Genomic DNA, 25602 nt, shown 5'->3' with positions numbered 1-25602 from the left:
AGATCTTCTCATATAAGCCTTACCCTTTCTGCCAGGCGAAGAGGATTCTTCCCAACATGCCAGTCCCATCTGCAGGGAGACACATTTGTTTGTTATCGAAACACCAGTGAGGTCAGCACGAGCTGTGCAGGGTTAATGTAAATGTACAGTATTTTTCCACCTTTTAATAACCAGGTAACAGTGGCTGCAGCTACGGTGGCCTCCTGGTTTCCAACACCAACACCTCTGAGGGAAGCCTGAGTGGCGAGAGTCCCTGACAGGGAGCTGGAGAAGGCCTGAGAGAGGAGGAAGAGCGTGACTGAAGGGGTTTAATGTCACAGATATGTAACTATCCCTGTTGTATTACCCACTGTACCTGCATTGTATCCCAGAACTGGTACTGCAGATAATCATCACTCACACTCTCTGGATAACCTTGAGGCAGAAAGACGCTCTGAAATGAAAAGTTCAAACTTCAGGTTGATGTTTGCAGTTAGCGTAAGCACAATTAAGTTCACTTGTGCCTTACTTTAAAAACTCCAAAAACCGAGTTTCCTCCTGAGTGACCTTCACTCCCATCTCTCCTCCTCTCCATCACTCCATCTTTTGATACATACTTCCAGGATTCTGCACTGCCATATCTCTCTGTTGCCAAAACCACACCTTTGTCCGTCTCCATTTATACTTTTAAGAGCGATAGTCGGAGGGATGTAAACGATTTTTTAAACAAACTGAGCAATTCTGCGGCTTCAGATCCACTGGAATGCATTTAATTAAAGCCCAGCTAAAAGTGGACTTCAGCGTGACAGAGCCGACGTGTCCTGTTTTGTTTTGATTTGTGACGTTTCCGGGTTTGCTTCCGCACTCACAGTTTCCCGATCACTCATTGGTGGATTAGAAGTTCAAGGCGGAGCCCCAGCGGAGACGCTCAAATGACGTCAAAGAAACGAGAAATAGATTTTTTTTTCTTCGCTTTTTACGGTCTTGCTGGAGGAACAATAAATATTTTTCATAACCATGTGTCAGTTAACATGAATGAACTCAGATGATAAAAACAAATACTGTCAAATAAAACACAAAAAGCGTACACAAGCAGGATAAATAAATAAAATATAAATAAAAATAAAAATGTGATACCAACATTGCAATGCACATTCATTTAAGACAATATCTACAGTTTCTTTCCCCTAAATTTCACCAACCTTGTTTCATACGGCTCATGCAATGAACTTCACGTAATTTAAATAAATTTAAAATTTATAAATAGTTATAGTAGTTACATAGTTAAATATTTACCTATAATTTTGCAAGCTGTGGCTTTAGTTGTTCAAGGTAGTTTCTTAAGATTCCTGTAAGCAGTGCATTGCAATCATTCAGCAAACTAGAGATACATGGATGAGTTATTTAGTTACATGATAACTGCCGAATCTTTATTATATTTCTGTGGTGATAAATCAGATTCTAACAATGTTCATGATGTGGCCCAGGAAATCAGATGCTGAAGTGAGGTCAGCATCTGTGAGACTCCAGTGGTCAGGACCGCTTTCTGATCAAAGTTAAACTGAAGGCGGTTTTAGCCATACTGTTATCAACATCAATGAAACTGATAGTGTGTCAGTCAGCAGACTGGGAACGCTGTGTCAGGAGCTTAGTTGATGACACACGCTTATGACACACTCAATTAACAACCACGTATTGTGATTGTTAATCAAGTGACCATGGTAACTGGTGTAAGTTAATAATTGTCATGGGGTGTGACACATGAGCTAAAATTCCCAAGACAAACACCAAAGTCCCACCCTCCATTGGCCTGCCCACCTCTGTAGTTACAACATTGCAGAAATCATTAGAAATCTTCATAGTTTAGTGTCAGTGGTAATTCGTGGATGGGTTTTTTTCCCTTAAAATTCTACAAAGTAATGTAACATTAGTTATGTGTCTGCAGTTATTAATAACAGACAGATTTAGACTGTTTTTCTTTAAATGTGGTTTAACAAGATTTAAGTAAGGCAGGAAAAATACCAGACTGTCACGAGGTGTTTACAGTGGTTAAAATGCCCTTATATAAACAGCTAAAAGTACAAAAAAGGGGGGTGAGGGTGGGTTCAAGTGAAGACGTGGAACTGTTAAGACTTTGAATGCTCTGATAATCAGCCTAGACCTCTGTAAAATTAGTTGCAATGAGTAAAACTGAGTTTGACCTAGTGTCAAAAATAAATAAATAAATAAATGAGAATGATATATTCAGATAGCAAAGGCTAAGGTTTAGATTCATTACCATAGGTGAGTTAGATCTCATAGGGTTCAAACTATTCTTATATGTCATCATTTTATTGCAGTTTTTGGGGAGAATGTAAATATATTTACTGTACAACTTGCACCTAAACATTTTTATTGCACAGAACTGTAACTGTGCATCTACAAAACATCTGTTGTTTTATCGCACACAGTTGCAGTCGTATTGTTGATGCAGGAAAGGTCAAGGAATGTGGGCGGTAACAGGTCACAGGTGGTTTAAATGATTCACCTGGAGAAGAAACTTACCAGTCGCATTCTTCTAGTATTACTCAGCCACTACAGGATATTTGCTCACTGCTATTTTGCAGCAGACTTATAGGCTGCTTGTACTGAACCCTGCATCCTGCCTTAATTACCTTTAAAATTAGAAGAAATCACACACACCCTGCTGATGGCACAAATCATAAAAAGCCTACTCTGACTTTGTTTTGCCATCATTCAATAAAATTACTGTTTATATATAACAGCAGTGTTTATCTTATGTATCTTCTCTGCTTTAGTTGATCCAGTTTACTTACGTAGATCTTTCAAATTTGAAGAATAAACAGTTCAAGGTGTTTAAATGTTTCTGTGGGGTACCTTTACTTGTCTCCAGATTCTGGCTGTTTTCCATTATTTGTGTTACAGAGTTGCATATTCCTGCCAGAAGCTATTTGTGGATGTAGGGCAGTGCGGATGACTGCATCACTTGTATGTTTTTGTGTGTCCGCTCCTAGACACAGCAGAGGTTTTTCTTTTAACAGGACAGAATTTACCACAAAAATTTTATGTCATAAAACTTCATTGTATTATATAAAGTTTGTATACTTTCATTTGAATATTTTATTCAGTGATCTCTCCCCAGTCTAGGTTTGCTCAATTACAACTCCGTAAAACCAATTTTATTGCTTTGAAACAGCCAGCTGTCGCTATATTTAGATATATGAAAGGGTCATTACATTAACTGTAATGGTAAATGGCCTGAATTTGTATAGCTTTACTAGTCCCTAAGGACCCCAAAGCACTTTACACAACCAGTCATCCACCCATTCACACACTGGTGATGGCAAGCTACATTGTAGCCACCCTGGGGCGCACTGACAGAGGCGAGGCTGCCGGACACTGGCGCCACCGGGCCCTCTGACCACCACCAGTAGGCAACGGGTGAAGTGTCTTGCCCAAGGACACAACGACCGAGACTGTCCGAGCCGGGGCTCGAACCGGCAACCTTCCGGTTACAAGACAAACTCCCAACTCTTGAGCCACGATCGCCCCGTTGTAACATATTGGCAGTCTTTTTTTTTTCTTTTTTTTTGAAATGCCTGGCACTATGACACAAAACAAACAGCACCCTGATTGTAACGTCACGGCAGGTTTTTTAGTCTCAGGGAACAGCCGTATTTGTGTACAGTGGGTGGGGTCAATGTTGGAAAAATGCTCTCAGGTTGCATCAGTGTTTAAGAATGTATCTTATGCGAAGGTCAGAGAGGAGAGGGGGGTCAGGAGACTGGAAAAAACAGGGTGTGTTAAAAGTGATTGATTCTGCTGTGATGAGCAGAAAGAAAATCAAGTGTACAATCAGAGGAAAGGGCAATTTAAAAATAGATAGCAGACTGGAATCTCAGGTTTACCTGAAGGCATTACAAGTTCTGACACACCTTTCTCAGCTCTTCTGGAATCTGGTATGAAATAAGAAACAGTTGTAAGTCTGTGCATTATGTATCAGTGCGACTGCTGAGGAAGAGAAAGGAAAATCTAAACTGAAATAAAATATGAGAACTAACGCAACACTGTGAGGTAATAACAAGCTGACACATTTTATGAGTGGGAGTGGAGACGGGGGGGAAAGAGGGCAGGGCAGTAAAGGGGAAATGGGAGTGGAAGTCGCAAACAGAGCTTCACTAAAGGCTATTCTTCCTGTCATTCAACAGCTTGTGTAGAACAGGAACAGATCAGGTTTATGTCGTCTCTCTACAATCACAGTAGCGCTCTTTGGATGTCCATTTGTAAATATTTAACTGAAATCTTCACATATTAAAGGAAGGCAGCTCGAGTTGGAAAAGACCTGCTGACCATCTCAACAAGGCTTTGATATCACTCTGAGAAGAAGCCGGACAAACTTTGAACAAAGATCAGACTGAGTAGTGGATTCAGGACACTGCCTTTTAAAACTTGCTCAGGTTTGTACTTGATTTCAGCCTTTGAATGCGGTCTAAGTGGTTGTCATAGTGATTAAAAAAATCTTATCTCCCTAGTTGTTAATACTCTGTTTGCCTTGTAGAACCACCTTTAAGATTTTGGTGTACAGCAGCGTTTGATCAAAGCTTACTTAATCGCCTCATGTTTACTGTTGTATTCCACTTCATGTGAAGGGTGGAGGACGGAGTTTTCTCCCTCTTCACTACAAATGATTCGCAGCCCTGCATGTGTAATATTACACTCGGCTCATACATTTTCTCATCTCTTACCAAAAAATGCACAATGTAGGTGTCGTCCGCCCGACTCTTTTAAATCAGAGGCTAGATAACACTTCAGGCTTCAACTTGCCGTAACAACCTGCCCACCAAGCTAGTTTTTCAAGCTATTACTTTATTTTTTATTTTTTAGTAACAGGGGAAGACTGTTACGCACGCTGCTCACTGTATTGCAACATTCTTCAAAATATACTTTCTGTTTCTTATGGAAATACCCAGTCCTCACTTACATTCTCAAGTATACACTAAATTTTTTTGCAGAGCGTGTTTAAACCCGTGGGAAACATTTATTTTAAATTCTTTTGAATCTGAATCGAAATTGTTTTGTTCAGTGGTGGAGAAAACCGGTTTACATGAGCAGGGTTTGTCCTTTGAAAACAAACTAGTTCCTTAAAGTTGCTTTTATCTTGAAAAATCAAACATGTCTATCAAGCAGCCATCAAACTGTCCGTTCAGTGTTTCTGTGCACACAAAATGTTTAAGCGTGTTTGAGATGTTCGTTTTTTGTCTTTTGGGTCAAACTTTCCCTAACTTTACGTCATATTTTGCAGAGATGTCAGAGTCATCCCAGAACCATCTAAACAACCTTGAAAGTCTTCCACTGACTACTGTAACAGGAACAGGTCTTCAACAACCTGAGGAAACCTGCAGTCAAGTAATCTGTGAGGACTCTGCTGCGTCCTGCTGCAATGACAAGTACCACAGGAAACTGGCCGTCTGTAGCATCATCTGCGGGTTTTCCTGCTGCGGAGTCCCAGCTTTGATTTATTCTGTCAAGGTACTTTATTTTAAGTCATGTTCTGAGTACATGCAGGCGTCTCTTATGAGAATAACCATACTTAGATTAACTGCCATGGCTGGTTTGGGATGCTTTAGTCAAATTTTATCTGACACAAGACAAGGGCAAGTAATTCCTGTTGGAAACCAGATTTCTTCATGCAGCTCTTCTTCAATTTAAAAGGGTTTTTCAGCTCTACAATCACCTGTTCGTACAGGTGTGTTAAAAAACTTGCCCTAAACCAGGCACAGTGCAGTGAATGAGGGTATGATCCTCATGTTGTAAGAAAAGCAATGTTCTGCGGAAGTTATTATTCATAATGTGCACTCTGGATTTGTTTCCAATCCTATGAGAACAGCATCAGAGTGTGCAGCAAAAACACAGCTTCCACTTACACACAGCTCATTAATGAGAAACATCTTAACCTTCACGTCTCCTCAGATCTACATATTCAATTATTATGTTCCCTTAGAATAAGAGAAACTGAAATAAAATGCTTCTTCTTTTTGATTTCATCTTTAAATGAAAAATATTGTCGTGTGTTTACTTTAACAGGCTGAGGATGCTGAAAAAGCTGAGAAGGCCGAGCAGACGACAGACAGGAGAGCTCCAGAGTATTTAAGACAGGCCAAAAAATGGGGCATCATCTCCATCGTGACGTGGGTTTCCGTTCTAGTGTCAGCTCCATTGCTGCTGGCACTGGGCTCGTATCTCGCCACTTTGATTGACTGATCAACCTCAAAGGAGAACAGCCAGAGGAGTGTCTCTGCTGATGTTTAAGGAGACGGACAGTGGAGAGCAGGAAGCTGCTGAATCAATGGCTACGAACACCAAAGCTGTGGAGAAACTACAGGTTACATTAAATGGAAAAAGGCTGTCTTGGTTTTTCTTACGCTGAAATGGGTGCTGTCCTAATTTATACTTTTCTAGCTCCTTTAGTTTTTACACAAAGAACAAACATCTTTCAAAATAGTATTAAATGTCTAACAACTGTTTTTGTTATATGCTGTGATATTTATTAAACCATCTGTTGACCCGTGGACTATACGAACGTACATGTATATATTATAGATTGAAGACTAAAGCTGTTATATATAATATAAAGCTACTTAAATGTAAAGCTGCTCCTGTAAAGACTCAATCCTTAATATTCTTACAGTTATACTTTAACTTTCTTACTGTAGATGACTACAGATGCTATATAAGTTAATCAATCAATCAACAAGTCACTTTAAAATGAGGCAACTTGTGACTTTAGGATTGAGTCTCTACTGGAGATAAAATGCGAGGCAGTGATTGGGGCAGTGCTTTATCAGGACATTATGAGGTCCTGTTCTTGCTATTTTAGTTTATTAATGTCAAATGTATATATATGCTGCACTTTTATACAAACATTAACAAACAATTTTATAATAAAATGAGGAAACTTTTATGGTCTTCATCCACTTGAAACATTTTAACATGTACTCATTAAAAAAACGTTGCCATGGGATTATTGCATTGTTACAATATTTACTTCATTAATGTATATATATATACATGTTGTACTTTTATACAAGCATTAACACAAGCTGTTTTCTAATAAAATGACAGATTTTTTATGCTTTGATTTGATTGAAGTATTTGTGCGTACAAAACAAAATATTTTAATAGTTTTACAGTATCTCATTATCATTTGACAAAGTTTTTTTTTAAATGGTAAATGGCCTGTATTTATATAGCGCTTTTACTAGTCCCTAAGGACCCCAAAGCGCTTTACATATCCAGTCATCCACCCATTCACACACTGGTGATGGTAAGCTACATTGTAGCCACAGCCACCCTGGGGCGCACTGACAGAGGCGAGGCTGCCGGACACTGGCGCCACCGGGCCCTCTGACCACCACCAGTAGGCAACGGGTGAAGTGTCTTGCCCAAGGACACAACGACCAAGACTGTCCAAGCCGGGGCTCGAACCGGCAACCTTCCGATTACAAGGCGAACTCCCAACTCTTGAGCCACGATCGCCCTAAATGTACAGTGTTACTTGTACTGACCACATTTTTTAATAGTTCAGTCTATCAGGGCGTTTGGAGATGTCACCCATGTGGCTGGGTGACTTTGGCTCCCACATTTGGGTGAAGGAGGACTTTCTCCTCATCAACAATTTATCTGGGGTTCATGCCTGTGGTTGTGTGAGGTGTAATCAGAAATTGGAACAGGAAAAACCAGTCCATGTAATCCAAGATTCCCGGGAGTCCGTCAGTAGTGACTGGACCCATTATGTGACCCATATATTGGCCAGCAAAACCTAGGTGGAGTCTGGACCATGAATGGCTAGACCACTCCCATGGATGGATTGGAGGTGGTGCCTGTATTTGGTTTCTCTGAAATTGAGAACATACTTTTACCTTTTCCTCCAAAGAGCTCTGCATTCCCGGGCACCACACTAATGATCTGGCAACATTTTTATTCAAGAAATGCCTGGATGAGCTTCATGCAGCACTTCAATCATCTGTGTTCATCCTGGGGTGGAACAATGACTCTGGAACCCCACATGATGCATCCATCTTGAACACCGAGCTCCTGCTGATGCTTGGCACAAGGTTTGCGCCCCTCCTGCTCAGCTGTTCCATTTCCTGTTTACTATGGTGTGATGAGAAAACCTAAACAAAAACATTTTATGATTTAATATAAACGTACCAGTCACCAGAAATCTGTTTGTGCAGATTTATTAAACCTGGTAACACAAACTAGACCGAACTCAAGGAACTACCTCAAAATGTCACGACGTCTGGCCAAATCAGAACCATTCATGCACCTCGAATATCCAGCATATTGAAACACAAGTGACAGGTTCCAGTCAGGGGTAAGGTAATATAGTACAGATTATATTATGAATGACACACTTATTTTCCTACTTATTATAAAGCAATTTAGATAGAGCTGATTCAGATAACACGACCTTTCCTCTGGTGCCACCTTCAGATTCAACCAGTTACAGTCTTTATCAGGCGCGGCTTCATTCCTCATGCACAGTCCTGTCATTCAGAAACGTACATGGTAGAAGCACAGGTTTATGTCATCATCCTACAACCAGGTGAACGGTGTTTGAATGACCATTTGTGGACATTTTTAAACTTCAACTGACACGTTTTAAAGGAAGACACGTCAGGTTACAGAAGGAGGAGAGAACATACCTGCTTATCATCTCATCAAGACTTCGATATCACCCTAAAAAGAAACCAGACAACCTTTGCTTCACTGAAGGAGTGACATCAGACCGAAGAAATCAGGTTTGTACTTTATTTAAAACCTTCTCAATCAACTCATGTTTACTGTAATATTTCACTACATTTGAAGATACAGGCCATAATTTAGTTGCTGTTTATTACAAATCATTCACAGCACTGTGTAATATTATAGTCCAACACTCAGCTGATACTTTTTCTTGACTGCGCCAGCCAATCAAGTTTTTCAAGTTTTTGGTTTTAGAGAGGAGGGAGTGTTTTTCTTTTGTTTTGTTTTTAGGTAACAGGGAACATCGATACCTATCATCCTCTTCATGTTACACTTTTCACGGGATACTTTTTATTTCCTGTGAAAATACCCACTCCCCAAAAAAATTCTCACACGCACTTAAGAAAATACACTACAAATTTTGCATATTTTGCAGAACATGTTTAGACTAAGGTGAAGAGAGGAGCGGTGCTGATTTGATGGTGGGAAAGGATGCTGGACTAACCTGGTGTACACGAACATATAGCAAGAGGGTGCTGGGAGGTGCTGGGAGCACCTGGTTCCACAAAGTCCTCAATTCAAACCTCCAGCAGAAATTTCAAAGGAGCCTGGAGGCATTAAGTCTAAATAGATACTGTTCTGCTCCTTCTTTGCTGATGGAGCTGTGGCCATAAGGTGGTTGTGGCCTTTTGGGGGGAAACCCCAAATCAGATGGAGGTGAAGAGAGCTGTCAAGCTGAAGAAGGGTCGAATCTGATTGGTTTGTGGGACTCAGGAGGCAGATAATGAGTGCCAGCACGCCAAGCCAGTGCAGCTCTATCAATAGCTTAAGGAGAGACTTGGGCGTGGGGGGAGTTTGGTCAGAGCATGGACAGGAGAACCTCAACTGAGCATATGGTGAGAAAGTAGAAGGAGTACTTTTAATGTCCTATATCCCAATTTTGATTAGAGGAAAGAGAGTCTGGGAACAAGAGGGATGGCTCGTTCACTACTGTGGCTGAGTTCACCAAAGTAGTTAGAGATGTGCACGGGCTACATGAAATCTACCCCCATGAATTGACTTGTGTTATTATTACAGGTTATTATTCAGCTTTGGACACACCAGTGGGTAGTGCCCAAAATGAGCCTTCTTCCTTTTTGAATTTTATCTGAGCTCTCCTGTAGTGATGAAGTGAGAAGCTCAGTCATTCAGGAGGGACTGTCTACTAGCTGAGATGTTTGGGATATGTCCCAGTGGGTGGAGGCAGCTCCAGGATACACTGGAGAGATTATATTTCTCATCTGGCTTGGGAATGCCTTGGTATTCCCAGGGAAGAGGTGGTCACGGAGAGGGATGTTTAGACATGCAGAAGGCATTTCATATAAAATTCTTAAGTGGGATTTTGTACAGTCTTGTAGGAAATTAATTATTAAAGCTGCCCCAAGCCAACTCATTGTAACACAAGCCACATGGTCAGCAACAACAGTTCCCCCCCGAGCGCTCCAGTTTCACAAAAGAAAGACTGATTTGAAAAATTAAGGACAATATAGCTAAAAGAATTAATACATAAAACCCTTTGATGATTATTTGGACTGTTCTGTCTGACTATTAATGCAGTGTGATGTATAAGTCAAAAAGCCAGAGCAATAACAAAATAAACATTTAACTAAGCAGGGTGAAACCAGCAGATAGAATGAAACCAGTTCCTTAAAACTCCTTTTTATCCTTTAAACAAACATTCTTATCAAGCAGCCACTGAAACCATTAACTTATCCTTCCAGTGCTGTTGTGCACACAGAATCCTTACATTGCTTAAAGTTGTCTCGCACAGCTTACCACGTCTTGTCTTTGAGTTTAAACTTTCTCTAACTTGACGGCATATTTTGCAGTGATGTCAGAGTCATATCAGTTAGATGCACCGATAGAGGAAGCGCTCCCGCTGAACTCTGTACCAGGAACAGGTGTTCAACAACCTGAGGACAGTGGCAATCAAGTAATCTGTGTCGGTGAGGACTCTCCTGCGTCCTGCTGCAGTGACAAGTACCACAGGAAGCTGGCCATCTCTAGTATCATCTGCGGGTTCTCCTGCTTCGGAGTCCGAGCCTTGATTTATTCTGTAAAGGTAAGTTATTTTCTCTGCAGGCAGCCAACCTGCAGCAAACCAGCATTTGAAAACTTTCTTATGAGGATAAGCATGTTTATATTTGACAAACACCTTATCTGCTACATCTCTTTACAACTATACACTAGTCATTTATCATGTTTGTTTGGCATGATCTTTAAATCAAAAGTATTGTCACATCTTTACTTCACCAGGCTGAGAATGCTGACAAAGCAGAGAAAGCCAAGCGGACAAGAGAAAGGAGAGCTGCAAAGTATTTAAGACAGGCCAAAAAATGGAGCATCATCTCCATCGTGACATGGGTTTCCATTCTGGTGTCAGCGTCTTTGACACTGGTATTACTGGTGCTGGTCCTATCAAACCTGGGCTTTGATTGACAAACCTCAGTGGAGCACATCCAGGGGAGTGTCTTTAAAGATTCTGATCAACTAGATCACTGAAGCTATGGAGTAACTAAAAGTTACAATAGCCTTAAAAATACTGAATTTGTTTAGCTTGTGCTGAATGCACTCTAATCAGCCTTTACAAGAACAAACAAAGCTGAAAATCGTATTAAATGTATTAAAACTGTTTGTTATATGCTGTAATATTTATTTGACATTATATGGACATGTGGACAATTCCAACTGCAAATGTAAAAATCCAGCATTGCCTATAGTTACAGAACATGACACAATATTACACATATACATTTGTAAATCAAAGATTACACCTGTTACACTCCAGTAATTACCCAAACTTTAATACTCTCCATTACACTTTAACTTCCTTACTGTAGATAACTACAGATATTAAGAAAGTTAATGAATCAATCAACAAGCCACTCAATTATAGCAAAGAATAACTTCAGGATTGAGTCTCTACCAGATATAAAATGCGTGGCAGTGTTTCATCAGGACATTATGAGGTCCTGCTCTTGGTGTACCACATTGGCATTATTGCATTGTTACTGTATTCACTTTATTAATGTCAAATGTATATATGCTGCACTTTTATACAAACATTAAACAATTTTATAATAAAATGACTTTTGTGCTCGGAGTTGCTGGAAACATTTTAACACGCACAGAAAAACCCCCACCAATGATTACAAATGTGCAGACAAAACACCTATTTAAACACATTTTTACAGTTAAGGCAACCCCATTAACATTTGGCAAATATATAATAAACACATATAGGCTGTTTAATGATAAGTTAATACTTGCAATGCAAATATAAACACCACGGAAAAACAGCAGTGGACACTTCCAGTAATCATTAGAAATGCTTACTGGAGAGTCATATTGTCTTTATGGCACATTTAATACAAAAGAAACCTCCACAGTTATGAAATCACGAACAAACATTTCACTGAGGCTCTGCCCTGAGCTGAGTACAATGACGTATGCAGTCCAAACTACATGTAGACGACTGATTGTACAAAATGTGGTTGTGAAACCGAGTCCAGTGACTATGAATCTCCACCTGGCACCTTGAAGAGTATATTGTATTCGGCATTTAGTTAATTAAAAAAAAATAAATAATAATAATAATAATAATAATAATAATAATAATAATAATAATAATAATAATAATAATAATAGCTGCCTATATAACCACTTACAATGATGTGGTAAGGTCACAACATCTAAGGTGATTGACTGCTTTCTTCCAAAAACAGACAGCTGATTAGGATTCTGTGTATTAGTGCCATTCTCGGTGAATAGGCTAGCGAGGAAGTCGTAATCCACAAGAACACCAAAGATTAAATTCATAAATTTACAAGAAATTTTAAGGCTGGATCAATTTCATCATATCACAGACCCCACAGGCTGACACGAATAATTAAGAACTATATAAATGCTGGCAATTTAAGTCGAGAACCAAATTATCATCCATCACCCAGACAGACAGAAACAAAACAAAATACAAATTGATCGCAGTTATGCGTTGGGTTTTGCTGCACCTCCTCACTGACATTTGCACCTAAGATTCGCTCTTTACATCTCGGGTGTAAAAACGTAGCCCATTCTTCCTTTGAGGTTATGATTTCAGGCTTTCAATTTTCTTAAAACTGTGACACTTTAATCTCCTTTCCCCCTAAACATAAAAATTTAAATCTCAGGTTTGTTTGTTTTTTTAAAGTTGCACCTCAAATGGCCCAAATGCACTTGAAGAAATCAGACACAACGTGCATTATCACTTGTCAAACACACAGTTACTGTAAGTGAATGGCACTGAGTCACCCTGACAGGGAGTTTGGCTTTTCATATTGCTGATTTTTTTGCTGATGCTAACAGTTTTCATCCATCATGGACGGATCGTAACTAAAAGGAAGGGACAGCGACGGCAATGATTGAAAAACGACTTACTCTACACATTCTTAACCACGTTTATGAGGCAATACTTTTAACGGCGCTATCATGTACTGTTCTTCAACTTTCAGGCTACAAACGCTACAGAATAAACATTCTTCATTTAGAACTTGCCACCAAAACATTTATACAGACCGTGTTGACAAAAAGAGTTGCTGGCACACTCAATCTTCATGTTGAAATATTTATATAGACAGTATTATCTGGTTTTTAATGGCTGCCAAAACAGTCACCTGAGAGGCATCGGTCAGCTGTCTTTCTGATCATGAATCAGCCACAAATTGAGCTGATCCAGCTTCGCACAGAGCAGCGAGTCCACATCCTGCACGCTGAGGGACGGTTCGTCTTTAAGGAAGCCCCCTCGTCGGGTCCTGGAAGTGGAAATACCTGCTTTACTCACTCCGACAAGTGGCTTCTTTGGTTTTCTGACCTCGCCGACCTCCAGGAACTCTAAAAATCGTTTCACACGCCTCTGACCAAACCAGGACTCAGAGCCATTCCTGCGATTGAGAGGCACCTCCTCGAATATGGTTTCCAACCGGCTGAAATGCAAGTGAAAAATTCCAGTCAGGTCACTGAGGTAAAGCAGCAGAAAATTGATTACACACACAAACACACTCACCACACCTTTTCATTTCTAATAGAATGATTCAGCTGATTTAGATTATATGACTTTTCCTGTGGTGCCACCCTCTGGTTAGACTAAGCTTCTTTACTAAACTATACTGTGTCCCAAGCAGGATTTGATTAATGCAGCAAGTTTATACAAGATTGATAGTGATATTTCAAATATTAGGCAATACACAAAGAATATGAAAGTCTGAGAAGTAGTACAAATTTGACTAGGGCTGTGCGATATGACCAAAATTTCATATCTCGATATAAGACATTTATCGGCCCAATAACGATATAAATCACAAAAATTTAACATTTTCTGTAAATTCTGTGACTCTCGGGCAGCTCGACTTGCGTGAAGTTTTTCCAGCTGGGCGTCGTGTACATGGAGTAGAGTGTTTTAACCGATGCATGAAACGATACATTTTTAGACATAAGTTGTAACGGCCGCTGTTTTCTTTGTCAGTATTTATTACACAGCGTGCTGCGGGGAAAAGCCTGTTCTAACGTTTGAGTCTAAGGTTTATTTTTTAGCACCTGGCGGCTCTTTTTTGCTTCTCATCCGTAAACACTCTGCATACTTTTTCACGTGATTCAGTTCATTTTGAAAAGTCTCAACAGGATCTTGAGCTTTATTGTGAAAGGTTTATGTGGAACATAAACAAGTGGACACGCGACATTTTACCGTCGCTGTTGCTAACGACAAAGCATAAAAACAGACGCTTGTCCGTCAGTAGTGTGGTTATATTAAATATAAAAAAACAAGAGAACTTTAAGAAATTAATATAGCCACTGCAGTCACCATCAAAACAATGAAAAAAAACATATTGCCGTAAACAGTTTATTTTGCGACACAACGAAACAAACGATAGCGTAAAATGAAACGATAGATGTTTTAATATCGTCACCCGATATATATCGTTATATCTAACAGCCCTAAATTTGACTGTTTTTAAACTCTGTTTGACTTTAGCCATTTATTTGTTATAAATTCCTTCTTCTCCACGGCAAGCAAGCACCAACAACAGGACAAGCAAGCGTAGCACAGAGCTGCAGATCCTGCATCCTGGTGACAGTAAACAGCTGCTACAAATCGACACAAGTCTGCAAAGCTGCCTGTAGGCTGTGAATAGGACCACAGCAGAATCTTCTCTTTGCCTTAAGGAAAAGAGTGGCGATAAGACGTGAAGCAGACATTCAGAAACGGAATAATTAAGGGAACAGTGGTTGCTTCTCTCAAACTTACCTTTCAGGGGGTTTGTTGAAATTCTTGTTGGTGTAAATTTCTTCCAAACTGAACTCCTTCTTTTTCAGTCTGTAATGTAACAGAACAAAAAGACAAACCACTGCTGGAGCATCTCTATTGATCAAAGAGACATCAATAGAAAACTCACATGTACTGAAATGCACTGACATAAATTTCCTTTCAGTGGTAGATCAGTCAGAATCTGTCCTACTTTTTTGCCCCAACTGAACTGGAGCTAGGAGAAATCAATGTTTTTTTGATTTTGAAGCAAACCATAGATCCTGAATTTACCAATATATATCAATTTTCTTCTGTGATTAATAAATCCCTCTGGGTTTAAAAAAGTCTCTGATTCTGATACTGACATATTTAAAAAAAAAAATAGGATAAAATTAATAAAATGAAAATTGCGATGCATTTACCCCAGTCTCGTTTCACTCATTATTACATACTGCTCGTTTATAGCGAGCTACCCCTTTCACGGCAAGTTTTACTTCAAGTACACTTTCTCACACATATACTTAAGTCAAGATACACGCTTAAGTCAAGATACACGCTTAAGTCAAGATACACGCTTAAGTCAAGATACACGCTACATGCTAATTGAAATCAAAGCTTGCAAAAAAAAAAAAAAATCATCATCTGAGCTTTTTGTGCCCACAGTTAGCTTCCATCCTTCAAGTGTAAAAACGCACAACATAACAAAAGAAAAATGCTGGCAAAATATTAAATTTGTTAGTGTCTTAATCAACATGTTTAATAAATAGCACCATGTAATTAAAAACTATATATACACATTGTGTATGTATACACACACACACACACACACACACACACACACACACACACATAAAAACGTGTAACATAACTGATGCCTAGTGATGCTTGAAACAGTGAAATAAAACCTGATACCTATTTATATAGAGCACATACCTGATGGGTTTGGGCAGCCCCATGGGTGTGAGGTTATTTTGAGGCTTGGGTAAAGTTTTCCGAATTCTGATAGAAGACACCTTTCTTCGTTCCTCATGCTTTTGCACCATCTGTTGAGATAAACAAAGAGATTAACGATTATTTAAAAATACAATAAAGCACAAATAACAGCAGTGATCTCAGAAAAGTATGGCTGAAAGTGGCAACTAACAAACTGTAAATTGTACTGTACACATCTGTAAATACCCCGTCACCTTATTTTAAATAACGTGTACCTTAATTTCAGAATCAGAGTGAGCCTTTTCCTCTCTTAGCCCGCCATCTTCAAACTCCTGACTGGAAGAACTTGTCTCCTCGCCATCATCCTCCTCCTCACTCTGTTGTCTCCTCTCAGTCTCACACTCCAATGGATTCCCACTTCAGAGAAATTGAAAGTTAATATTAGCTTGGCATTAACACCTCCGAGCATACTACAGACTTTAACGAACAATGTTACCTGCTGCTAGAATCCATGGCAGCACCAGAGGAATCTGTTCTTGAATGGTGCCATGTGGAGGAGCTTAATGGGGATGTAAGAGATGAAGCGGAGGAGGGAGCGGAAACATGGCTACAAGTGCTGAGACTGCCAGCAACTCCTTTGCTGTCAAACCTCTTAGAAAGGAAAGCCAGGGGGCTCGAAAGGAAGCAGGAAGCAAGAGCAGAGATGGAGGTGCTGGGGGAAAGTGCAATACTAGGAGACAGGTGATGAGTGACAGGGTCGTACAGGGTAGATCTTCTAGATGGGTACACCTCTTTACGAAGACACAGGGGGGCGATCTCCCTCTCCACCTCCACGCTGCAGACTGTGTGTCGCCGAGCCCGCCGCAGGGATTTCTGCGCCTGAGAGACAGAAGGACTGTGGGAGGACTGGTGTGATGTGAGAGCCCTGCTGGGATGTGGTGAGGTCCAAGTTGTGTCATGGGGATGGAGGCAGAGGATTTCTGGGCAAGAGTAGCTGCGTAACAGGCGGTGTGAGAAGCAGTTTTCTGATGAGCGTGCACCTGACGTTGCTAGATTTACATCATCCATTGTGACAGAGTTTGTCACCTCTTCACTTTTGCGTGTCCTACTGTGCAGAACTCGGCATTTTCTCCTTTGGTTATCTGCTTGCCTGGGCTTTATGTTAGCTCTTCTTGTGCTAGACCTTAGCTTAGAGAGACTGACACCCTCATCATTAAAAACTTCAGAGTCCGTGTGAAATATTTCTTCTGCCACAGAAGCTGAACTCTTTAGATTCTTCTGAGCGTGCCTATTATTAATATCATTATTTAAAGGAGAGTCCACATGAAGCTGTGAAGGTGAAGGAAGGGGTTGGAAATTACTTTCAAAGGGAGTCATTTCAAAATATACAGTCTCCGTTGAGTTTTTACTTTTACTTTCTTTAGACTGACTCTCTTGAAGGTTGATGACACATTGCTGTGTCTCTAGAGTCCTACTTGATACACATGATTGAGTAGCACCTCTAAGACCCTTTTTGGGTCTCTTAGACAGCTGGCTCAGCCCTCTTATCAAGTCCTTTCCTTTTTCAGCATGTTGAGAGGTATTAAAATCCTTAGGCACAAATTCCATTAGGCCCACTGACAGTACCGATGAGGTAGACACCAAAGGGCTGTCTGATTCTGTCACTGAACTTATCCGATTTGCCGATTTCCGTTTCTGTGGCTTCTTGTTAATATTCCTGCACTTACTTGTATTCTGGAGCTGCTTTATACAAGGACGGACAAGCGCTTTGGACGACAGCTCATCTTGGTTTGTAGAAGTGATTGCTACAGTAGTTTCAAGATCCATACTGGCATCAATATTTACATCAGAATTACTAATAACTATTCTGTTCTGCCTTTTGCATGAAGTAGCAGAGCTTGCTTTGATTCTGCAGCTCATGTGGTTGTCTTCTGCCACACCAGTGCTTTTATCCAGTGAACAAACCAACATAGCATCAGGGGAACTTTCAGTTTGCGAGTGCAACACAGCTTCATTGATTGTACCAAGCATTTCTTGACCAGATTTTCCTTTCCTAGTCGTTCTTGTTGACACAAAAACAGACTGTCTCTGTCTTCCAAGCTTCGGTGCTTCTTCATTTATTAACTCGATTTCTTCTCTCCCTGAAGCTGTGTTTGATAACTCTTGCTTTTGTGTAACTTTTGTATGTGTATCTGGTGTCAGTCTTTTTCTTTTTACAGAGTCTTGGGAATGACAGTTCAATTTCAACCCTCTCTTTTCTCTCACAAAACCAGAAACTGAACACTTGTCCTGATTTAGCCGCCACTCCTGTTGTTGCAGATCTAAAGTGGACCTCAGAGTCCTTTTATTAACACTGTCAACGAGACTCTTTTGGAGGTTTTCTTGAACCAAGCGGCAGCTTTCTTCAGTCTCCTTCTTTTCATCACCATCGGGCTGAAAACAGTCCATGCCAGGCTGAGGGTAAGAAACTGAGAAAGATGAAGACAGCATTTTTTCAGTGTCACTTGAGTCCAGGCTCTGGTAAGAAAGCTGCTTCTTACTGACCTCTGGGTCAGACTCTTTCTTGAAGTCAACCCTCTTCAAGCCAGATCTATTTCCTGCACGTTTTCTGGAAAGTGGTTTTAGACGAACAGAAGTCTTGAATTTCTGGTCCACCAAAGCAATGCACATCTTTGAACTGGATTCACAAGAGGCACTTACACTGGCAGAGGACTGTAAAACGACAGAGGAGCCAACAGACTCTGAAACACCAAGTTGTGAGGGGCAGTGTGGCAAAGGCACTGAGGCAGGTGAGGTTTTTTCCTTCTGGTGTACTGCAAATTCATCAACGATTTCTGAACCTATTGTTGAATCCTCATCAAAATCTAATGTTTTAGAATATTTAGGAGAAACAGTTTGTGTGTTTTGTGCATCTCCTACATTAGTGAGCTCGTTTTGATCAGCTCTGCAGTGCTGATTGTCATTTTCACTTTGTCCTTCAGGATGAAGCGTACTGCTTGGCTCTGAACGCTCAACATCAGCTGTTCCATCAGCCTTTAGCTCATCGAGTCTGTCAGAATGGTCCACTGACGGTGGAGGACTGCTGGCTCGGAAAAGTTTAACAGGACTCATGACTATCTCTGTGAAACTGGCCATCTTTGACTTGAACGACTGAAACAACGGGCCGATCACCCATCCCTTTGGGGAATATGCATTTTCAACAGTGTGTCCAGCAGCCACATCCCCGCATGTATCCATGTCAGATTTGGCGGCATCAAGACTCTCTGGGACATTTTCATCCAACAGTTTATCAACATATTCTCCTGGAGACGGATTTAATTTCTGCTCTGGGAGTTTTTGGTCCTTTTGCCTATGACAAACAAAAAAAAAAGTCAATTTTGATTTCCAGAGAAAGTCAGGAATTGTATAATATCCAAATATAATAACATAATAATCACAGAAATAGAGATTTCTACAGTACAGATAAATGCATTTCATTATCCATGTCATCAGTGATTTTCCGGGGGGGAAAATCACTACAAATATTTTATTATTCACTTAATGAAGATGTAAAAGATAAAAAAAAGAAGGCCTAAATCAAGACTACTAAATGGCAATGCACTATACATACTGTGAAAAATCATCAGTCACACTTACCTATTTTGCCATTCTGCTGTAAAGCCAAAATCAAATCCATCCTGCAAAATAAGAACATAAATATTTTAGAAATAATTTATAAACATTAAGGTGTGCTTGGCTGAGCATTTATACTAACAAGCTAACATTTAGCTGCTCCTTATAGAGGGAAAGATTTTCCATATAATGTTTTGCATAACTATAACAAATAATTGGGTCTCATGTCCCTCCTTCCTCCCCAGCTTTCCCTTCATATTTCATTAAAAAAAAAAAAAATAAATAAAATCACACTGCGTAGATTAAAATTAAGAGAAGCTCATTTTTAAAAATTTGGTGAGACAAAATCGGTTGTAAACAGCTGATATCAAGTTTGGTAGCTCAGTAACCTATTTAGTTATAAGTGTTGGCTCTGGATTTAATTGTAATACAAATACTCTTCTGCAACGAAAACATTGTTACATTAAAAATCTGCGGTCTGCACAGTATTAGGTCACATTATAACACTCGATTGCTTGTCTATGTCGGATGCAGCAGACCGTGAAGGAGGATTAAATCGCTCAATTAACCCTCACACCCCATTCACTGTACAGGTCTACTGTACAGCGTCTGCATGCAGAGATTAGACACTGAAAAAAATATAACCAAGGAAATGCAGACAGGCTGTCTCAGTTTGTCTTTTAATCTATTCCTTACAGAGCTATGTGATAAGAAAACGTATCTCAGAGAATCAGACAGTTACCTTGTTTTGGCTGTCGTGTGCATCTGTTCCTTCCACTCTCGACTGCTTAGATTGTGCCACTTGCACCTATAAATGAGAGAGATGGTGTGTTAACTGTGATTTATTTCATTACCTAAGACCATCAAAAAGACTTTATGTAAGAGTCCTACCATAATCCCACTCTCTCTTTGTCTCTTTGTGGGGGACGGATTCTGTTTAGTCGGTCTCTGAGCCGCTTGACTGTCTGTGTTACTTTGTTTTTTAAGAGTCTGAGCTCGGATGCCTTGAATGCGACCACTCCTTCTGTGGCCAGATATTCCATCATGTGGACGGCTGTGAAAGGATAAAACAAGAAAAAGAAAAAGAAAAAGAAAAAGAAAAAAAAAAGAAAAGAAACCCATTTATCCAAGTTATGATGAAAGACATGCAGTGTCACGGGAATAGAAAAGATGCGAAATCCAGCCTGCATAAATATGATAGCTACAAGGCCATCTGACAATTAAAGTTCAACATCCTAAACAAATTTTACACCAAACCAGGTTAACAGATTCTGCCATTTACGTATAAAAACACAGATAATCCCACCTAAGCTCGTCTACCTGCAAGCTTCCACAGATCCACCTGCTGTCTGGAGAGGCTTTTTAAAGCTAAACACTAGTGGTTGTCTGCACTTTAGGGTGCGACAAAGCAAGTTCAACATTATAGCCAGGCTCTCTTTGCATTAGCTGCCTTGACAAAACCTAAAACTTAAGGCTGAAACAACAGGCATCACAACTGTGGGTATGAACGGTCTGTTAACCCAAGGTTCGCGCTTCACGGTCTGTGCAAGCTCGCATAAAAGAAGGCTTTTGATGTATTTTGATCAACCTTTTTTCACACAAAAAAGTGATGATGAACAGAAAATATATTTTCTATCAAAATAATTTTAAAAGTACATATAAAATGACAAAATGCAGTGATATTGCTGCAAAAGATGAGACAAAAAAAAATCAATAATCTTGTGAATGAATGGTTTATTATATTTACTTTTCCACTCAACAGTGCATTAGAATTCTGAAACTTTAAGCATTTGAAATTACAGGCTGCTCAATGTGTTTAGATCTGATTCAGACCCATGTCCTGATGAAGGTGATATGGATATGACTTTAAACTATCACCTCATCCGAGTGAAATTTTTTTATTCAGTCAAGAGTATGGGCAGGGTTTGCATGGCTTTATTAGATGGTATTAGCAGGTAAGGTTCAACAGGTTACTTGTATAAGATGCAATCCTTCATAAGTTAATCTATATCACACTTTGAATCTGTGAAATTTTAAACTACAACTCTGATCATAACCTGCTCTGGCTAGAGTAAAAAAAAAAAAAAAAAAAAAAAAAAGAACCAACTTCGTGACATTGAAGACTGACTGGAAGCTTAACCCATTGCTTTTGATTCATACTACACCCCTCAGGTTAGGCAGATTGTGCCATTTATCCCAGGTGGCAGCTGAAGACACTTGGATTAAAAAAAACATCAGGATACTCAAATCTGCAAAATGCATCGCTGTATAGAAGCCCCTTAAATGCCACATATAAGATGAACATTAACACTATTAGTAACTAAAACTGTGAACATTTAAAGATATTAAAGGAATCTGTCATCATTTTAATCTGCGTAATCCCACTATGTGTCTACAGATCATAAAGTCATTGTTTCATAAAGAAAAAAAAAGTGCCCTAATGCAAGAAGGGGAAATTATACAAAGAGCAAAATAAAGCAAGAGGTGCCAGGACAACTATACCTGGGAGTGATGGAGGAAAGGGAGAGGAAAGGTGGTGCAGGTTCACTGTGGGGAGGTGCACTACAGAAAGGGTTTGGGGGGATATCATCTTCATCCATTGGACAAACTATCTGAGTGAGTGAGTCAGAGGGATAAGTCAACATCCCCTTGCTCTCTCGCTCTCTTTTTCCCTCTCCTTGTCTGGCCTTCTCTGTAAATAACAACAATGGAAAATAAAAAAAAACATGCGGGGCACCAAAACAGCACATCAGCATTTGAAAGTAAGTCTTGAAATGGATTTTTCACTTACTTTGCTAAACTCTGAGATGGGACTTTATTCTGCAATTGAAAAAAAATAAAAAATAATAGCATAAGTTTTTAGAATATATACACAAAATGTCTGACAATAACATAGCATCACAGCAGAAGTCTAGATTTAATATCATATAAAGCCAGGAAAAAACACAGTTAAACAGAAATTTTGGATATTTGATATTATAGCCTACTAAATGATTAAATAAAAGCAACAAAACGTAGATAGGGGCAAGTACAAATAATATAGTTAACGTTAATACAATACAGCAATCACTGAAAACAATAATTGATTATTGTGCATTAGAAAAATTCCTATTAACGTGGTGAAAAAAAGATTAATTTCTCGTAGTAATTTTATGCTTAGTTATGACGCAGAAATAATTAGATTTTAAGTGCAGCATTGGCGAGACGTACAAATAAACGTTAGCTCACAGTACATCATTTTAAAATTGATAAACGCCAATTATAATAGTTAAAATTGCAACGATGCAATTAATATTATAATAAAAAGTACAATTGGAGGCAAACCCTCGGTTCTCAACCTTTGAATTTCAGCTCCCAATCTATGCCAGTCATTGTGGTTGGCATTCCGTATCCTTTCACTTGCGCCTCAAGTCCGTTAGAGAAAAGTTGTCTAAGCTTAGATCTAACATAAATTGATAGAAACAAGAAAGCAGTAAAAGGGAAATGCACCGTAGTTTTATTGCTATTCCATCACGAAGGAATCCAGTCAGCGCTTTTAATCGAATGGAAACCATCAAAATTGGGTGAGGTCTACTTGCTGGAAATCACAGATTCACATTCAAACTTTTATTTATGAGCCAACGAACGAAAACCACAGCAAATCTTGACTCAACCACTGAAATGGTTGTCGTAATAAAATACAGCGTTTTATCTGAAGTAGAGCCCTAAGACTACTCTGCCAACAATGCATGCCTTGGCTGACGCCGATATTCACAGTGTACAGCAGTCAGTTACGGCACCAGGCAATAGTCGTAGCCAAAGAACTGTCATCTCCAAAGGTTCGACCATTTTTTATCGGGGAGCTAAACTTCTGTTCGTAGTTTAGCCGCAAATTGTTATAGCAGCTAAACAGGATTAAAGAAACTTACCTGAAATGATAAGCTGGACCGCAGCGTCGCGAACTGACCTCACCGTAAACAAGACATGCAGCAGCGACGGCGCCCTGCAGTGACTCGAAGATGTTATCCGTTTGTACCAAACATCTTAGGCAGACGGATTGTCCAATCACAGCTCGACTTCTTTTCCGCCCGGAAAGTCCTGTTGAAATTTGACCAATCAGAAGAAGATCACAAGGGTCGTCGTTTGAGGGCAACCAATAGGAACGCAAAGACAAATGGCTGCAAAAATTATATTTTTAACGTCCTCGGGTGACCCAGTATCTTAAAAACCTACAATTGCGGCCAAATTGAATAAAATGAATATGGCATCGAATCAGAATGTTGTTCTTCGGAGTCAAAAAATATATTTAACAAATACGTTTTTAACCAGTTTAATTAATTTCTTTCTTTTACCTATGCTTTATCTGATAGTTATGAATGGTTGCTGTTTTTTCACTACTTATTAATGCAACAATAAGTAGCTTTGCTCGCATAATTTCATAAAAGTACCAAATATAACCATACCCCCCCCCCCCCCAAAAAAAAAAAATATATTCCGTTTAGTATAACGTGTGACATCCAACAGCAAACCGCTTCTTTTTCTTAGGTTTACTAAATAGTCACTCAGCTAATCGAACAGTTACTGCACCATCTTTCACCATCTTTTGTTACATGCACGCAAATTGATCAGAGTTGGATTTTGGTTTTTCTACTTTCTACGTATATTCTTCTGTATGGAAAATGTGCATTTTCCACGGCAGAAGTATCTTAATAGTACCTGTAAAAACTCCTATGTGACTTTATCAGTCTTGCACATGATTGTGGAGGGATTTTGGCTCACTCTTCTTTTCAGTTCAGTGAGGATTGCCAGATTTGTTTACGCTTTAGCATTTTAATCAGATTGAGGTCTGGCCTTTGTCTGGGCCACTGCAACACCTTGATTCCTTTCTTTTTCAGCCATTCGGTGATAGATTTGCGGCTGCATTGAGACTCCTGTCCTGCTGTATGACCCAGTTAAGCTTTAACTCTCCTCAGATTTGTCTCTAGAAAACTAACTCCTGATTCATGGAAAGCTTCATAACTGTGAATATTTTAAAGTTTTCCACTTGTGAATAATATTTCTCACTGTAAAATAATAAACTTCAAATTGTTTGGAAACAGCCATATATCCCCTCCCAGACTGACTGGCACGCAACGATTGTTTCTCTAAAATATTTGCAGATGTATTTCCTCCATGGAATTACTTGGGGACCAGCAAAACTGCCAAAAAGTTCTGCTTTGAGTCAGCAGTGGGCTGTTACTTACCCTCTTAATTTATTCATTCTGGAATAAAGAGTCGAAACATTGACTCTACATAAGTGATTTTGTGCGTGACTACATCTATGAGTACATATGTTTGTGTAGATATAGGTCGATGTATGTATATATGAATGAGCTGTATAGCTCGTATACATATTAATGCATTGGTGCAATTTACATCTCGATATATGTAGGCCATAAGTTTTGTTGAAAGGAAGATGAATGTTGCAGTCATTTATTTAACAATAAGAAGGGGGAGGGTTATAGCTTATACTTCTCTATACTCCCTTTTTTTAACATAAAATGCATAAAAGTTGAGTCCCTTACATTCAATTAAAAGCCAGACCTCATCTGTTTAAAAGCCTGGAAACTTTCACAAATTCTGCCAAGAATAGTGGTCAAATATCAAGCCAGAATTATTCCAGTAGCTTGTTGATGGCTACCAAAAGCATCTGGTTGAGGTCCAACTTGCTAAGGAAAGTTTAGCAAAATATTAGTGGGTTGTATGTATGTTTGTCTGTATGTATACTTTTGACCTTGTGTGGATTAGACAAAATCCAAAATAAATTCAAACATGTGCACCCAGTTGTTCTTTTTCAAAGACATTAAAGATGTATGCTGTCTAATCATTCGACCTTGGAAAAAGAATAGTTCCAAGAATCAATTAAAATCCCCAAATTACCATGACATTCACACCCATGAGTGGATGTAAACTATTGACCACAACTGTATCCATCTGTGGAACCAGTGAGGATGCTTTCACACACTGCTTCTGCTTTTTGGCTTGTTTTAAAT

General features: G+C 39.4%; 2 protein-coding genes and 2 long non-coding RNA genes across 4 annotated transcripts; 2 read left to right on the top strand and 2 right to left on the bottom strand.

Moving 5' to 3' along the window:
• Positions 1-23: 23 nt before the first annotated feature.
• rusf1 (RUS family member 1) lies at positions 24-844 on the bottom strand (the record flags this gene model as incomplete). The annotated part of the gene is given in 4 exon segments (XM_005921807.3): positions 24-69; positions 161-275; positions 356-433; positions 509-844. Coding segments are annotated over 4 exon segments (389 nt in total), but the record flags the coding sequence as incomplete, so codon positions are not given.
• A 3310-nt stretch (positions 845-4154) lies between these two features.
• Positions 4155-7117, top strand: LOC102309591. The gene is made up of 3 exons (XR_315765.2): positions 4155-4436; positions 5282-5508; positions 6064-7117. It is a non-coding gene; the product is annotated as an uncharacterized LOC102309591 (long non-coding RNA).
• A 337-nt stretch (positions 7118-7454) lies between these two features.
• On the top strand, positions 7455-11423 carry LOC106633182. The gene is made up of 3 exons (XR_001336280.2): positions 7455-8783; positions 10596-10828; positions 11023-11423. It is a non-coding gene; the product is annotated as an uncharacterized LOC106633182 (long non-coding RNA).
• A 346-nt stretch (positions 11424-11769) lies between these two features.
• prr14 (proline rich 14) lies at positions 11770-23634 on the bottom strand. The gene is made up of 11 exons (XM_005921808.3): positions 23500-23634; positions 22383-22411; positions 22094-22283; positions 20483-20645; positions 20334-20399; positions 19616-19656; positions 16476-19328; positions 16255-16396; positions 15980-16089; positions 15047-15115; positions 11770-13727 (listed from the first exon to the last, which is right to left on the bottom strand). Exons 3-11 carry the CDS (start codon positions 22234-22236, stop codon positions 13433-13435), a joined length of 3882 nt encoding a protein of 1293 aa, XP_005921870.1. The 5' UTR covers positions 22237-22283; positions 22383-22411; positions 23500-23634; the 3' UTR covers positions 11770-13432.
• Positions 23635-25602: the final 1968 nt, after the last annotated feature.

This window comes from Haplochromis burtoni, unplaced genomic scaffold, assembly GCF_018398535.1.
Source record: "Haplochromis burtoni strain Fernald_Lab_line unplaced genomic scaffold, NCSU_Asbu1 Contig_52, whole genome shotgun sequence".
NCBI classification, from domain to species: domain Eukaryota; kingdom Metazoa; phylum Chordata; class Actinopteri; order Cichliformes; family Cichlidae; genus Haplochromis; species Haplochromis burtoni.
Note: the sequence above shows the minus strand (reverse complement) of the source record. Positions and strands in the feature narration are given on the sequence as shown.